Here is a 15569-nt window from a genome sequence, read left to right as displayed (position 1 = left end):
ACTTAGTTCAAGACTCGAAACCGAGTCTCGCTTGGGTAAGAGGGAGGCCCTACCATTCGGGCTACCACCTTCGGTGGTAATGTGATAGACATTTTAAATTGGGGTTTTTTTTTTATGGGCGTTGCTAATACCAAAACTGTTTTTGTTTGTGTTGATACAAAGATTTTATGCAATAGAATTTTAGCACAAACAAAAACAATTTTAACATTATCATTTCCCTTTTGTATTTGTTTTTTCAAAATTTGCTAGCACCACCCACTCACACACCCAAACACACGAGAAATTTTTCAGTGCCTGGTAGGTACATGCCCGCTCGGCACATCCAGGGCGTCTATTTCGATTTTGGACAGCTTAGATTTTGTGAGAGAAAAAGGAGAGAAAGAGAAGAGAGAGTGGTGGGATGAAATGAGAGAGAGGATTTCAATCTGGGCCATCTAACACACTTTCGAACGGCCCGGATAGATTGCTCGGGCACCACGTGGGCACGGCCAAGTAGTACCCACCCAGTACCGAAAAATTTCTCCACACACACATCCACACCCATTATAATTATTGTTGTTTTTTTGGTATTAGGGTTTCAAACATGATCCAATTGAAGTTTGGGAGAAAACTAACGGAAATAGAGGTAATAGCTAGGTAGGTGTGGTATTCGAAATCAAAGAATTTAGGAATAACTTTAGAAATGGTGGTTTAGGGACGAAAATAGAATTCGTATAAATTAGAGGGACCATTTTTCTAAAATAATTCCAAATATACAGGACGAAGATTGAATTCTGTGTAAAATAGAAGGACCATACCAAATTTTTTTATGAAGAATATACAAAATTCTGTAACAAATGACCAAAACCAAATGTAAATCAACCAAAAGGAGCTCGGCCTTCAATAACGTAATCCTTCAGTATGGCCTTCACTCACAATTTCAATTATCACTCTTGCGAGTTTTAATTACTAGTTTAGAACTTCCTTAAAAAACGTTTTCATGCCCACGCGTACGCAAGCGCATTATGTGACTTAGGCTCGACCTATGGAGCTTACTATATCTTTTTTCTCTTTAGTTTTTTTTTTTTTTATTATAAAAAAGTACTCCAAAAACCAATGTAAATCAACCAAGCTTTCGTTTTATCTATCTATACAAGAGATGTTCAATAGAACCAGGTCCGTCTTCACAATGAGGACGATATAATACCCAAACGAAGTTTTCAATGGGATTGAACTAGTATTAACAACAGTTCCACGAAAGCTCTTCTACAATAACTGTTTAAATCTTTCCCTTTCAAGGCAGCCCCTGTAAGCCTTTTCAAATAGATCCAAAATCTGCACGGTTAGCCGAAAAGGATTTGGCCAGGCCATACGCTGCGTGTTAACGACAATCAGATAATTAACCGAATCCTGATGATGTAGACACCGTGCGATGGATTGTCAAATGTAAGCACACCACTTTTCTATTCACCCGAGTCACTACGTAATGAGCATTCCCAAGAATCCCAACCAGTTTAGGAGCAAAAAGAAATCAAGGAGAATCTAACCATAGTTCGCATGCAAAGCATACGACTGTAGCCCCCCATAACTTTCACCAAACATGAGCGGAACCATTATCTGCAAAACATCGACTGCTGTCTCGGTTCGCACAACAATTGTCAACAACCTCAATACGCCTTATGGTTAATTTAGATAAGAAAATACTCTTTCGTTTCAGATGTTAATGGATCGAGGGAAACGGCTACTATCTTTACTATGCAAATATCTTAGCTAACAATTCAAATCAATGACATGTCGGATTGTTGTTACAAAAACAAAAACATGCTTATTATGTCATATAGGAAAACGTGCGGTATGGGAAATGATGCAAGAGATCCTTGATGAATAACCAAAGGAAAATTCCTGTGTTTAATCAAAAGCAACAATTGTGCTCAGCTCCAACTTCCAACTTGTTAAACTTCCTGAAGCTGTGCTGGTTTGGGCCCTGATCATAAACACGAGCACAACTCCTTTCGTAACCCTTACTTATTTGGGTACATAGTAACATAACGAAAAGTCGAAAACAACCATGTAAAGCATGAGGGTTCATATAAAAAAGCCAAAAGAAAAACCCATCAATCTCGAGATGTTAACAAAGACACATGTGCTAGATTGTCAGGTGAAAGGACAACATTTTCTTTTCACCAAACCACTCCATAATGAGCAGCCCTACCAATATAGGAAACTTGCTAAGCAAAACGAAATTGAAGAAGGATCCAACATTACTAGTTCCCATGCAAAGCATTAAACTGAAGCCCCAACGAACTTCATTACACAAGAAGGGATCCATTACATGCCAAAAGATGGCTATTGATTACTTTAGCATAAAGTACACTAAGCGAAGTATACACAAACCATAATTATCACTAAACAAAAGGGATACGTTAACTGCAAGAGTTCCCCACTGTATTTTCGTCACACATACATACAGGTTACCCTTATGATATACTACCAGTATATTGGTCTTCTTTCTTTTCTTTTCTTTGAATTTCTGATCCTCAGTACTCAGTTGACATGCCCACTTATCTAATCGAACCATCACGGCAGTGATCATACAAAAAAACCTGATATGGAGAAGATTATTGATGGTTATGTGAGTTAGTGAATTTCCAGCTAACGAGGTTAAGGATACTAGGATAGTATCAAGAAAGAGATCAATTCAATATGCATCAATGTATGCCCACCACTCTAGGCAAAGTAAGAAACTCAACTAGACTCTATTTGCACAGCTACAACTAGAAACACAGACGGCGATAGCAAGTGAACTTTTAAGCTGCGGTTCGAGTCTCACTTCCGGCTCTCCTATTCCCCTTTAACCAATTGAAAACCCAAAATAACTAAAAGAAAGCTATTTTAGAGAGCAGGCGATGCCAAATGTAGAGAATACCAGTAGAATATATGATAATAGCAGGATACATTGTGAATAAGGACAATCGACGGAATTACTCCACTTGCCTAAAGAACCACTCTGTACCCCATCGAGAAGAAATTCTCTCTCATAGAAACAAAGGAAATTCAAGGGAAAAAGTCTTAAGAAAGAGGTAAGTAATGAGAGGGAAAATAGCAAAATACTTGCCAACCAATATGGAAAGACAGTCTATAGAAGGCAATCTACCTCTCTGAAAGGGAATACTGCCAGCCATAACAAAGCCAAAACTTGAGTTCCATAATCCTCATAAAATAAGAAAATTGAAACTCTATGTCGTCATGTAACAACTAACAAGGTCTACGGAGACAAATACGCACACTCTCTCTCATTAATATGAAAATCTAAGATTTGAGGATGACTGTTATAGATGCCCAAAATCTTAAACTATCTTTTTGGGCACAATTTTTAGAAGGAATAATGGTCATAAGACAAATCACATGTTAAGAGGAAATGAATAAGGGTGGGATTCGTCATAAACTTTTTTTTGATGCGTAATAAAATTTTATGAAGAAGGCTTCAAGGGATGCCACCCACGTACAAAAGAGGGATTTGTCATAAACTATGTTAATGAACGAGCAAAATGCCTGTGGCCCATGTAACTTAAGAGCTTTTCTTGATAAGAATCGTAAGATGTGTTGATTGACATTATATTAAACCACAATAGTCTCATTTTATATTAGATGGGATGCCATAGTATTTCACACTTTGTACTAAATAGTTGAAGACTATCTTATGTCATAGTATCAACATATATCTGAAAACACGCAAGCACAGAACTAATTCTCCTGAAACATTGATAGCACACTAGCACATATACACAGAAGTCTAATCGACTAAATCAAAACAGAGATTTCCAAATGCCAACTGAAACAATTTTCAATTTCACGACCGCCATCAATCAAGCGACATTAAAGATATCGTCGGAAAACAACAATGACTTGTGTTATTTACCTCTGGTTACCCTTCTGATTTGGTGTATTCTTCTCCTTCCTTTTATCGTGCTAATCCGTGGCATAAGTTTCACCCTCTTCATTGAGTACAACGCATCATCCATTAAGTGGAACAAGGCTTTCGACACAGACAAATGACTCAAAACCATCCGTTATATCATGAGTCTTGATCTTTTTAATTGTTTTATGCTCGAGATCATACCAAACAAGCTTTGTATTGTCTTGAACCAATAGGACTTCACAACCAATCTTTGAATAAGCTACAGGAATCAAAGAATCAAATGATTGAATCACTTCCGGTTGTGCTACAGAAAATAGTTTGCTCCACGATTCCTTCACTCCACAATCTTTCATCACCCACACATCAACTCGGACTTGGACATAATCACAAAGTATGCATAGACACCCTCCCAACTCTGCTACATCCATGTCAAAGGCATTGTCAGAAAATTCAGGTTGTGGCACTATTCGATAGTCCTCAGTTGTAAGATCAAGAGCAGCAACAATTTTGGCAGTATCAGAAGGCAATCGACGCACTACCCAGTGTAAAGCACTTCCAACAAGCACGGCACAACATTGCTCGTGATAGAGACAATAAGGGAAATCCCGAATCTTTCGCCATGAATTAGACTTCATGCTGTAGACCTCAACTGAGGAGACAAAATTGTCTGTACCACGTTGAAAAAACTGAACAAACCTCACCATCTTATAATCATCAGTAACGGAGTCATACCCCAAACCGTACATTTCATGCTTGAAATAGATATCATAGCCAGGGTAATCAATCTTCGTAAATGGTAACCTTTGGCACCTTCGGGTAGATGGGTTCCAAATAGCAAGACTATATTCTTCATCGTTACGCAAACCAATCAATCCATCACAAGAACCCGCAATTGCAGTGGGCCAAAAACTAGACCCAAAAGGGTGGTCGAGTTCTACGGCATTATCCAGCGAATCGAAGTTAACCAGCGAATCGAAGTTAACCGAAGATGGGATACAATCAACATAATCCCAGAGTACGAGGGTGAGATGGTTTCTAGTTCGGGTAGATCGCTTGAGATGTGATTTGATGAAATTGCGACTGTCTATGAGAGCACAAAACGGTTTAGAAACGCACCTGAAACGCAAAAGCGGTTTCACGGGAAGCCACAAGAGTATGTCGACGATCAAATCTATCGGGAAATCCGGCATTTTCTCTTCCCTTCTATCTCTGCCTCAGTTCTCTCCGTGTCTCTATTGTAAAATGTGTGATTGAAAAAGGGGTAAACTCCACTTGTCAAAAAAGAAAAGAAAAGGGGTAAACTCCTGGATTGTACTGTTGTATATTTTGGAGTATTTTTGTCATCAGTGAATTTTTGGGGGCCGCTATTCGCAGCCCTCTATTTTCTCCCGGAGCCCATTAAAAATTTGCAAGTAATTACAACATGACCCCCTAATGTATAATGACTTACTTACCCTTATACCTATACATGAAATGACCTATATGCCCTTATAACCAAAATCCCTAAATTATCCAGTACCCCCTTCCCCTCAAAATCCTCCCAAAATCATCATTCACGTTTGAAAATAAAAAAAACGCACACAACCTCCAGTTCTTCATTCTCAGCTTTGTACCAGTTCATCTTCTCTTCTCTCGGCTCTCTAAATCATCATTCTCTTTTTTCCTCTCTCTCAAATTTTTCAATGGAGGAGGAGCAAAGACCATATATTGTATCAATGGAAGGTTCAAGTCCTTCCATTGATCCATTTTTTGACCCACTTGTAGGATTTGATTTTGAAATTGAATCAAATTTTATTGACAACCATATCATGGGAGAGGAGAAGAATGATATTGTGATGGATACTGTATCTTGGAAGCCGCGTGAGGAGGTAAGTTTTTCCGTTTACAATGCCTCTGTTTTGTTGTTGTGGCGTCTGGATTTTGTAAACCCAGTTTTTCAAGGGTTTCGTCGATGTTTCTGGTTCGAACAGAATGAACAGAATGAACAGAATAAAGTAAGTAATTTCGGTAGCTAACCACTGTAAAATATTACCATATTCGATAGCTAGTTACCGAAATTGAGATACATTTTCAGCATCTAATTACCGAAATATATGTTTATTGTTTTTTTGTTGTATGCATTTTTGACATGTAGTTACCGAAATAGAATCTTTTTTTCAACAGCTAGTTACCGAAATGTATGTATGATTTTCCTATATAGTATTAAGTTTAGCAGTTCTTTACCGTAGTTTGAACATATTTTCGACATGTATTTACCGAAATATAATCTTTTCTTCAACAGCAATTTATCGAAATGTATGCATGGTTTTCCCATTATAGATAGTTCGGCAGTTGTTTACTGAAGTTTGAATATATTTTCGACGTGTAGTTACCGAAATATAATCTTATTTACTTATGTATAATTTTGTAGACATAGTTCGGTAGTTGGTTACCGAATTTTGAACATGTTTTCGACGTGTAGTTACCGAAATCTTATGTATAATTTTTTTCTATAGTTCGGCAGTTGATTACCGAAATTTGAATATATATTCAATGTGTAACAACCGAAATATAATCCTATTTTCAATACCTACTTACCGAAATGTTATGTTATAATTTTCCTATACATAGTTCGGCAGTTGGTTACCGAAGTTGGAATATATTTTCGACGTGTAGTTACCGAAATGTAAACTTATTTTCAACAGCTACTTACCGAAATGTTGTGTATAATAATTTTCTATGCATAGTTCGGCAGTTGGTTACCGAAGTTGGAACATATTTTCGACGTGTAGTTACCGAAATGTAATCTTATTTTCAACAGCTACTTACCGAAATGTTGTGTATAATAATTTTTCTATGCATAGTTCGGCAGTTGGTTACCGAAGTTGAACATATTTTCGACGTGTAGTTACCGAAATGTAATGTTATTTTCAATAGGTACTTACTGAAATGTTATGTAATTTTGGCCATGCCGAACGTTCGGCAGTTGGTTACCGAATTTTGTATATATTTTTGACATGTGGTTACCGAAAGTGATACTTATGCGAATTCTATGTATTTTTGACATTCACTTACCAAAACAGATCTAGAGAGGTATAAAACTTGTTTTAATGGACTTTTGAATTTTTGATACTTTCTTCAGGGTGACGCTTCAACGCACGGCAGCCATATAGGTCCAGTGACCATAGCACCGGAGTGTACGACGGAGAATGTGAGTGCGCACGGCAGCCACATAGGTCCAATGGCCCTATATGATTTGACACGAGAGTTTACAACGGAGAATGTGAGTGTTTTCAAAATAGTTGGATGATTCAATGGTTCTTTGGATTTTCTTTGTTTACTGTTATTAAATGTTTTTGTTGAATCATGTTTGTAGGTTTTTGCATCTGAAGATATGTTGAGAGATTGGATAACATCTACCGGTAAGGAAAATGGGTTTGTAATTATCATAAAGTCGGCAGAGAGAATGACAAAGAACCGAAGGCCAAGGATGCGGTTTGCATGCGAACGGGGTGGAAAGTTTAGACCGTTTATCAACAAGGCAAAGGACAAAGGAGGTAATGTGAAGGAGAATGGCAATGGCAAAGAAGCGAAGGCAAAGAAGATAGCACGCGTCACAGGAACTAAGAAATGCGAATGCCCGTTTCAACTGAGATGTGTTAAGGGGTTGGAAGGTTGGACTGTCACTGTCTACAACGGCAATCACAATCATCCTCCTGCGAAACAGCTTGAGGGGCACGCTTATCCCGCGAGGTTATCTTTGGAGCAGTCGAATATGTTGGTGGATATGTGTGTTTCGTCATTGTCTACACCGCGAGAGATCCTAAGTCTAATAAAGGGCAAGGATGAATTCAATGTAAGTTCAATTAAAACCATCTACAACGCACGCTACAAGCATGGGTTTAAGGACCGAGCGGGAAGATCTCAAATGCAATATTTATTGGCTAAGTTACAAGAATATGGGTACATCGAGTTTAATCGGAAAGATGACAATGACTGTGTGAAGGACTTATTTTGGTCACATCCTACTTCTGGTGACATGTTGCGTGCTTTCCCTCGGGTTTTGTTGATGGATTGCACATACAAGACCAACAGATACAGGTTTCCTTTGCTCCAGATTGTTGGCATTACATCCACCGAGAGGACTTTTTCGGCTGCCTTTGCATTCATTGATGGGGAGAAAGAGGAAAACTATACGTGGGTGTTGGAGAAATTGAAGAGTATAATGGATCCTGCTGCACTTCCCGGTGTTATTGTGACAGACAGGGAGTTAGCTCTAGTGAATGCCATTACAAGAGTGTTCCCAACGGCCAGCCATCTTCTTTGTCGATGGCATATTGGGCAAAATGTATATGCCAAATGTAGAAAGATGTTTGATGAGACGACTTGGGCTCTATTTAAGCATGCTTGGGATTCACTGGTGTACTCACCGACTATATCTTTATACGAGCAAACACTTTGTACAATGAAGCGGGAGTTTGTGCTATATCCAGATGCGCTTCTGTACGTTGAGACAAATTGGTTGGGACCGTATAGGCAGAAATTTGTATCAGCTTGGACGAACAATGTAATGCACTTTGGCAACCTGACAAGCAATAGGTAAATGGCTAGCACCATATGCATGTTTCACTGTGTCCATATCTTTTCACAATTAGATATTGATATTTCGATGCCTAAAACTTTCCTTTACCATTTCCACAGGGTTGAGTCTGAACATGCGAAGCTGAAATCCCACGTTGCGAATTGCCAAGCCAACTTCTCGGCGGCCTGGGCTAAAATGCACGACTTGGTTAAATTACAAATCACGGATATAAAGGGTAGCTTTGAGAAAAGTTTGAATTGTTGGCAGCACCAGTTTAGAATTCCTATCTTTGACCATTTAAGGGGAGCTACTTCACAGACTGCCATGGGTTTGATGTTGCCGGAGATTAAGAAAATTGATGACATGGTCGTGGAGGACAAGGTTGACTGTGGCTGTCCTATTCGCCGAATCCATGGTTTACCTTGTGCTCACGAGATTGCTCCATTCAAGAATCGGGGTGAACCCATACCGTTGTCGTTGATTAATGATCATTGGAAGATGCTTTCGTTTGAGAAACATAAAGATGATGGGGCAATTTTGAAACTAATGAATGCCGATTGGAATATCTTTATGGCCAAAATGGTTGGCCAAAACCCTATGACCCATATGCATTGGATGAAGACTTTGAAACCCATTTTGAATCCATCAACCATATCCCTGTCTTCACCCCAACAGAAGGTCCAGACCCGCGGTCGAAAGTCCGGTTCGGTCAATAAGTCAATGCGTAGGAACCCGTCTGAGTTTGAGTATGTTGAGGCATCCTTGGAAACTCCTAAGTCGGTCAAGGAAAAAACCCCTAAGGCTAAGGCAGTTGTGAAAAAAAGGCCCAAGGCGAATGCCATGGCGGATGTGGAAACTCCCGACAAGACCACAAAAAAAAAAAGCATCAATGCGGTGGATGATAATAGCCCCAAGGGAAAGGCCATTGTGAGAACCCCCAAGGCGGCAAAGGAGTTACCGAGGCGGAAGAAGCCAAAACTTCTTGGAACCCTTTTTGTAGGACCGTACCTTAATAACTTTCCGGAACCAATTCGGCCGCACGTAAAATCTATAACGGATGTGACAAGTGATGGAAATTGTGGGTACCGAGCGGTAGCTTATTTTATGCACCAATTCGAGCACAATTGGAAGACATGCCGAAATGATTTGCTCTTGGAGGTGAATAACCATTATGACCTGTACGAAAAGATTACTGGTATCGGAGGTGCTAACAAGTTGCGTTATAGATTGTCGTTCTTTCAAGACGGAACTGCACCCGAAGATAGGTGGATGATTTTTCCTGACATGGGTCACGTTGTAGCTTCAACTTATAATGTGGTGGTTGTCCTCCTATCCCAACTTCAATGCCTTACTTTCCTTCCACTCCATTCTCGTCCTCCATCATCAGACCAAATAAGGGTTCTTGGAATTGGACTTGTGAACGGAGATCACTTCGTACAGGTACATACTGTATAATTTTCTTTCTCATAAATTCAACATTACTACAAATTGCCTTCATGTGCAATTTTTAAAGTCTTTTTACTTTGATAGGTTGATCTAAAAGCATGTTCCCCCGTGCCGCCTATTGCCAACAATTGGTTCAAATTTCGATGGGAGGAGGCCAATGAATGGGAGACACTTTTTTCTGCCGAAATGGAAGCATTTAAAGCCATAATAGGAAGTGATGTAGCAACCGCTGAGTCGATTGACGTAGATTAGTTTTGTTTTATACGTATGGTTATCATGTTGACGCTTTATATTGCAATGTTGTTAACTAAGCACATTCATGGAGTTTGGTTTCGCTCTTATGGGGTTTATGTGAACAAATTGACTGAGCACAAGTTCATTTCAGAGGCTGCATTCCAAAGTTATTGTAATCTTGTTGTAGCTGCATACCGATATTTTTGTATTTTTTCAGCATCTATGACCCGAAATTTGTATAATATTTCAGCAGTTGGATACCGAATCATTCTATTTCATCATGTGCCTGCTGAAATATGTTTTTATTTTTGAACAAAAAGTTAGGTGGACTCTCTGAGGCACCAAGTGTCATTGATGGAGTTGAATCTGAATCTTTTTTGCCCAAATATGAGTACCACAATCTACAGAGGGGCCGAGTATTGGCAGCCCCGTAATTTCTCCCTTAGCACTATATTTTGGTAAATAGTTGTTGAAAATCATACATAACATTTCGGTAAACAACTGTTGAAATAAAGTTTATATTTCGGTAACTACATGTCGGAAATAAGTTCAACATTCAGTAAACTACTGCCGAACGAACATTTTCGGTAAATAACTGTTGAACAAAATATTATATTTCGGTAATTGTATGATGAAAATGTATCTTAATTTCGGTAAGTAACTGTCGAAGGGCCCATGAAATTTTTTTTTGGGCTAAAGGAGAATGTTTTATTGTCGCCCCCTTTACAGAAAATACAAGACAACATTTGAGTGTCTATCCAACATTTACAATGTTTCAGAAGATTATAAGACTCGTTTTGTCACACTTTGAGCACCACAACTTATACAAAACTTATATAAAACAAGTATAAAATAACATTGAAAATGTCAAACGATACTATTTTACGATGGAGCAGGTTGGGGTGGCTCAGGGCTCCTACACAGCAACAAGGCACAACTGCGTATTATTGTAAGCCCCGGACAGGGTACGTCAGGGGAAGTGAAGGAAGCTCCACACACCTTCACAGCTACAGGAGCATCGACGTGACTACAACTCCGACGACGTCGAGAGGGAGGGTAGGTGACGTGCCTTCCACTCAACAAGAAAACCAAATGTGGTCGTTGTAGTATGTACGCACACTGACCGACGTTCCCAACACCTCTTATTCGGACAAGGGAACGAATGGTCAGGACGTTGAATATTCCCAATACCTCATATTCGGATGGACACGGCTTGATTACCTAGCTTGGAAAAAGCATGACAATGCACAAGCCATCGAAATAATTTGACTGATGAAAATATATGTACGCTATGGGATGTACATATGTTAATTGAAACTCCGGCCATAGGGTTTACAAATTTGGGACACAGGTTAAATTTTGTATGAAATAGTTGGAAATATAGAGGGAGGTATGAGTCTGAAACTCCCTCTGTCAGCTCCCAATTTATAGGCATATACGTTGGGGCTTTGAGATGAAGATAATGGGCTGTATGGAGAAAATTGCAAGTTCAAAACAAATCAACTGATTGGACAAGGCACTGCACATATTTACGAAAGATTCTCTCCCTGAGGAGGAGCATGTGGGTGGGGGCACTATACAGAAGTTTGGTTGCCGAAATTATTGGGGAAAAAGATTCTGCCCTTTTTCAACATTTGCTTGCTGAAGTAATTATAAAATTTCGGTTCCTTATTACTGAAAAGTGTTATTAATTTCGGTTGCAGGTTGATTTCAGCATTTCAGCATTTGCTTTCCGAAATTATTAAAATTTTTCAGTAGTGTCCTACCAAAAATTGTGAAAGTTTCAGCATTTAGAACCTGAAGTTGTTATAATAAATATTTCAGCACTTCGATACTGAATAATTTGTACGATTTACAGAACATAAATGCCTTTTTAGATTCTCTCCCTGAGGAGGAGCATGTGAGTATGGGGGCTCTATACAGAATTTTGAATTGGCCTGGGGGAGTAGATAATGTGATGTATGGAGAAAATTGCAACTTCAAACAAATGTTGTGATTGGACAAGGTACTGGACTCCATCATATTTACAAAGATTCTCTTCCTGTGGAGGACCATGTGGACAGGGCCTGAAATTTTGAAAGTTTGTTTTTGTGAAAGACACTTTCATAGTAGTTCAAAAAAAGCAGAACAAGCTTGACCAAATGTTCGTAAAAAAAAAGCCCAACATGTCCAAGTAGCAAATGTCTTACACAATTCAAAATACTAATAAGAACTGTTTATCCATAAACCCAACATCTAACCTCACCCCAAAACACCCCGCAAACTCCTAAGTAACAAATGTGGGCCGTAAAATAGCTTCTACGTCCTGCAGTGCCTGCCGCAACTCAACAGCTCCAAGTTCGGTATCGCCCAAAGCCCTGTGTACCACATCCAACACAACCCGAACCTGCTCCTCACGACCCTGCCTAACACGCCCTCCACCAGGTGCCAAACCATGTCCCACCCTCGGGTGCGAGAACACCCTCAACCACGGAATGTAGTCATCAGTACACGCCCAAGGAATCCCAGGTGGTGTAGGCTCTCTCTTATCCTCAGGCACCAAGTGGTAGTCAGGGCTAGACCAAAAACCTTCAGTCCATTCGTAAACAACGTTGTAGGTGTGCTGGCCTCGCGATGCACGCTGAGGTGCTATAGGGTCTGCGGGTATTCGCTGCAATAGTCCAAACTGCCTCAAGACTCTGTCGGGGAGGTATGGCTCCACATAGGACATGGCACGAATGGGACCAGTGTAGAAAGCAATCTCAGAGACATTTTGCCTGCGGGCCTTGTACGGGTCAAATATCACCTGTTTGTCAAACAAAACATATGATATGTAATAGTACAATAAATTAACAAGTTAATCAAACGATCCGGCAAAAGCCATCAACTAACACTGTATCATTCATTCAAAAACTAAAGTCTGGCATATATGTGGAACTTGGCTTATAAGTAGGCCAAGGAGGCAAAGTAGTGCACACGTCAATTGAAAAGTGGCATGAACTCCTATTGGGTTTTCTTCATTTGAACAAAAGCCATTTGAGGCAGGGTTACAATAGCAGGCTATCTTGATTATTCATGTCCCCATACGCTTAAGAAATTTCACGATTAATGATTCTGCTCGATTAATGTCCCTGCATCACTGTGCTAGAATTACGATACTTCAGAAGATGAGTTAAGGAAGACAATGGAGAAGGCTAATGGTTTGATAGTAGATATTTTTAAGCAAAAGCCATGTCATGCATCTCAATGTGTTACCGAGAATTTGGAGAATATTGACACAGGTTAAGTTGGAACTTCTCCTATATTTGATTAGCTTATAAAATAATTGTACTTACAGTTCTCTGTCCTCAGTGGAAGAGTTTAATTTCTACTCTCAAACTGTATAATATTGTAAGACAGCTTATAATTGGCATCGTAATTCTACAAAATGTTGAATGCAGAGTGTGTTAGAATTCTACCTCATCTACAAGTAAGTTGTCCAACACGCGCCGGTAATGCTGTACACTTGTGCCACTCTCGCTATGCAGACACCAACGTCGTGCCCGTGGAAGTTCTTCCGTGTACTCTGGGTCAACAACAGCATGTAGCGTTGGGAAGTGCTCGTTTATCCACGCCTATAGCATTATACGCATGTGAAGCATATTACAATCATATATCCGTAACATGAACTTTTTGGTTTTTTCATAATCAGAAAAAGTAGGTGTACCTCTAGTAATATAAGAAATCCACCAATCTGCTTTGCATTCCTCCTACTCGCATAACCAAGATTTCTGTACAAATATGCCAAGCAACTAGAGCCCCATCCGTACGTATGAACCTGATCTAAATCCTCCAATAGTGGAAGGAGGTCAAGCTGTACGAACCCACCTGACTTATCACAAAAAAGGGTGCACCCAATGACATATAGCAGGTACGCACGAGCACAACACACAACCCGCTCGTCTGTGTCCGTCTCATTTACGTCTTTGAAATTCATCTCCAACCAACTCAACTTAACTGTATACCGTTTAACTGCATTCACAGTAATTGCATTTGTCGCAACTTCGTTCGACACACCAAGCAAATCCATTAACAGTTCTTTTGGCGTCCTTTCGTCCTCCGTGTACACAGGCAATCCACGAACAGGTATCCCTAGTAGATGTTCTACGTCATCTAATGTCAACCCCATCTCACCAAAGTCAAAGTGAAAGGTGTTCGTCTCCGGATGCCACCTTTCAACAAATGCAGCAATTCTAAAGGAATTGCATTGCGCGTTTTTATTTATGCTACACAATGGAAGCAAGCCCAAATTCAATACCTTTTGTTTGAACCTGTCTTCTGTAACTACCCAATTGCCCAAAAGACCCGAGTGTTGATGCAATCTTAATGTACCCCTCTCTTCTCCCTCCAAAATGGCTTTAGCCACATGTGTGTGAAAACTCTTTAGCAAGGATAGGTCCTCCGGACCACCCACATCCAAAGGCGCATCGTCATGTTGCTGTGCTTCTGCCCGGCCCTGGCCACGGCCCCGACGTCGACGCCGGGCTCGAATAACCTACACATACATGCCAATAATACCATACAGATTAGTGTTCATAAAACAAATAACTATTAAAAAAAAGTAATAAAAGCAAGCGAGTATAAAATTGAAAAAAATGTACCTCTTCCGGTGGCTGTTCTATAACCTACACGCATATGCAAAAACATACGATACATATTATTGTTCATAAATTAAATAAAGATTAAAAAAAACTATTGAAAGTAATTATGCAATTGAAAAAAGTTTACCTCTTCTTCTACCGGTGGCTGCGGTGCTATAACCTACACGTATATGCAAAAACATACAATACATATTAGAATGTCCCAAAAAACAAATAAAGATTAAAAAATACTATTGAAAGCAATTATGCAATTGAAAAAAGTTTACCTCTTCTTCTACCGGTGGCTGCGGTGCTATAACCTACACGTATATGCAAAAACATACAATACATATTATTGTTCATAAAACAAATAAAGATTACAAAATACTATTCAAAGCAATTTTGAAATTGAAAAAAGTTTACATCTTCCTCTACCGGTGGCTGCGGTGCTATAACCTACACGTATAAGAAAAAACAAAAACAGTACATATTAGTGTTCCTAAAACTAAAAAACTATAGATTGCAAATAATATGAGTTAGTGTTCAACAAAATAAAAATGTAGTGGAACCCTTTTTGGAAAATTTTCACCTCATCCTCAGGTATGTCCTCGAAGACAACATCTTGCTCTTCCTGACGAGGCACTTTGGCCTTGCCCCGGCCCCGGCCCCGACCTCGGCCTACTCGAGTTCTAATTCGAGGCAGTGAACGCATAACCTACACGTATATGAAAATAATACAATTACAAGTTAGTCTTAAAAGAGGCAGTTCATACATATTTCAATTTTTTGGTACCGAACGTTTCATAAAACAAACAAAGATAAAATACAAACT

The 15569-nt window shown here is 39.4% G+C and overlaps 3 protein-coding genes across 3 annotated transcripts; 1 reads left to right on the top strand and 2 right to left on the bottom strand.

Annotated features, from left to right (window-relative positions):
• Window positions 1-2222: 2222 nt before the first annotated feature.
• LOC131334201 (F-box protein CPR1-like) lies at window positions 2223-5161 on the bottom strand. The gene is made up of 2 exons (XM_058369118.1): window positions 3899-5161; window positions 2223-2582 (listed from the first exon to the last, which is right to left on the bottom strand). The coding sequence occupies exon 1, from the start codon at window positions 5086-5088 to the stop codon at window positions 3994-3996; it is 1095 nt and encodes a 364-aa protein (XP_058225101.1). The 5' UTR covers window positions 5089-5161; the 3' UTR covers window positions 2223-2582; window positions 3899-3993.
• A 452-nt stretch (window positions 5162-5613) lies between these two features.
• On the top strand, window positions 5614-10157 carry LOC131328831 (PKS-NRPS hybrid synthetase cheA-like). Its single transcript, XM_058361765.1, has 8 exons — window positions 5614-5766; window positions 5831-5892; window positions 6309-6374; window positions 6815-6866; window positions 7020-7160; window positions 7254-8476; window positions 8579-9899; window positions 9990-10157. Exons 1-8 carry the CDS (start codon window positions 5614-5616, stop codon window positions 10155-10157), a joined length of 3186 nt encoding a protein of 1061 aa, XP_058217748.1.
• Window positions 10158-12405: 2248 nt separating this feature from the next.
• Window positions 12406-15088, bottom strand: LOC131328823 (protein MAIN-LIKE 1-like). The gene is made up of 6 exons (XM_058361753.1): window positions 15062-15088; window positions 14886-14918; window positions 14759-14782; window positions 13825-14652; window positions 13577-13732; window positions 12406-12924 (listed from the first exon to the last, which is right to left on the bottom strand). Exons 1-6 carry the CDS (start codon window positions 15086-15088, stop codon window positions 12406-12408), a joined length of 1587 nt encoding a protein of 528 aa, XP_058217736.1.
• Window positions 15089-15569: the final 481 nt, after the last annotated feature.

This window comes from Rhododendron vialii, chromosome 1a (assembly GCF_030253575.1).
Source record: "Rhododendron vialii isolate Sample 1 chromosome 1a, ASM3025357v1".
NCBI lineage: Eukaryota > Viridiplantae > Streptophyta > Magnoliopsida > Ericales > Ericaceae > Rhododendron > Rhododendron vialii.
The sequence above is the reverse complement of the archived record's forward strand: the minus strand, read 5'-3'. Positions and strand labels throughout refer to the sequence as shown.

Excerpts from the sequence above, each read along its gene's own strand:
- LOC131334201 (XM_058369118.1), bottom strand. The coding sequence starts at position 5,088 with ATGCCGGATTTCCCGATAGATTTGATCGTCGACATACTCTTGTGGCTT.
- LOC131328831 (XM_058361765.1), top strand. The coding sequence starts at position 5,614 with ATGGAAGGTTCAAGTCCTTCCATTGATCCATTTTTTGACCCACTTGTA. Across the intron at positions 8,477-8,578 it reads GGCAACCTGACAAGCAATAG|GGTTGAGTCTGAACATGCGA; the intron begins GTAAATGGCTAG and ends CCATTTCCACAG. Across the intron at positions 9,900-9,989 it reads ACGGAGATCACTTCGTACAG|GTTGATCTAAAAGCATGTTC; the intron begins GTACATACTGTA and ends TTACTTTGATAG.
- LOC131328823 (XM_058361753.1), bottom strand. The coding sequence starts at position 15,088 with ATGTATTGTATGTTTTTGCATATACGT. Across the intron at positions 14,783-14,885 it reads AGCCACCGGTAGAAGAAGAG|GTTATAGAACAGCCACCGGA; the intron begins GTAAACTTTTTT and ends ATATGCGTGTAG. Across the intron at positions 14,653-14,758 it reads TAGAACAGCCACCGGAAGAG|GTTATTCGAGCCCGGCGTCG; the intron begins GTACATTTTTTT and ends ATGTATGTGTAG.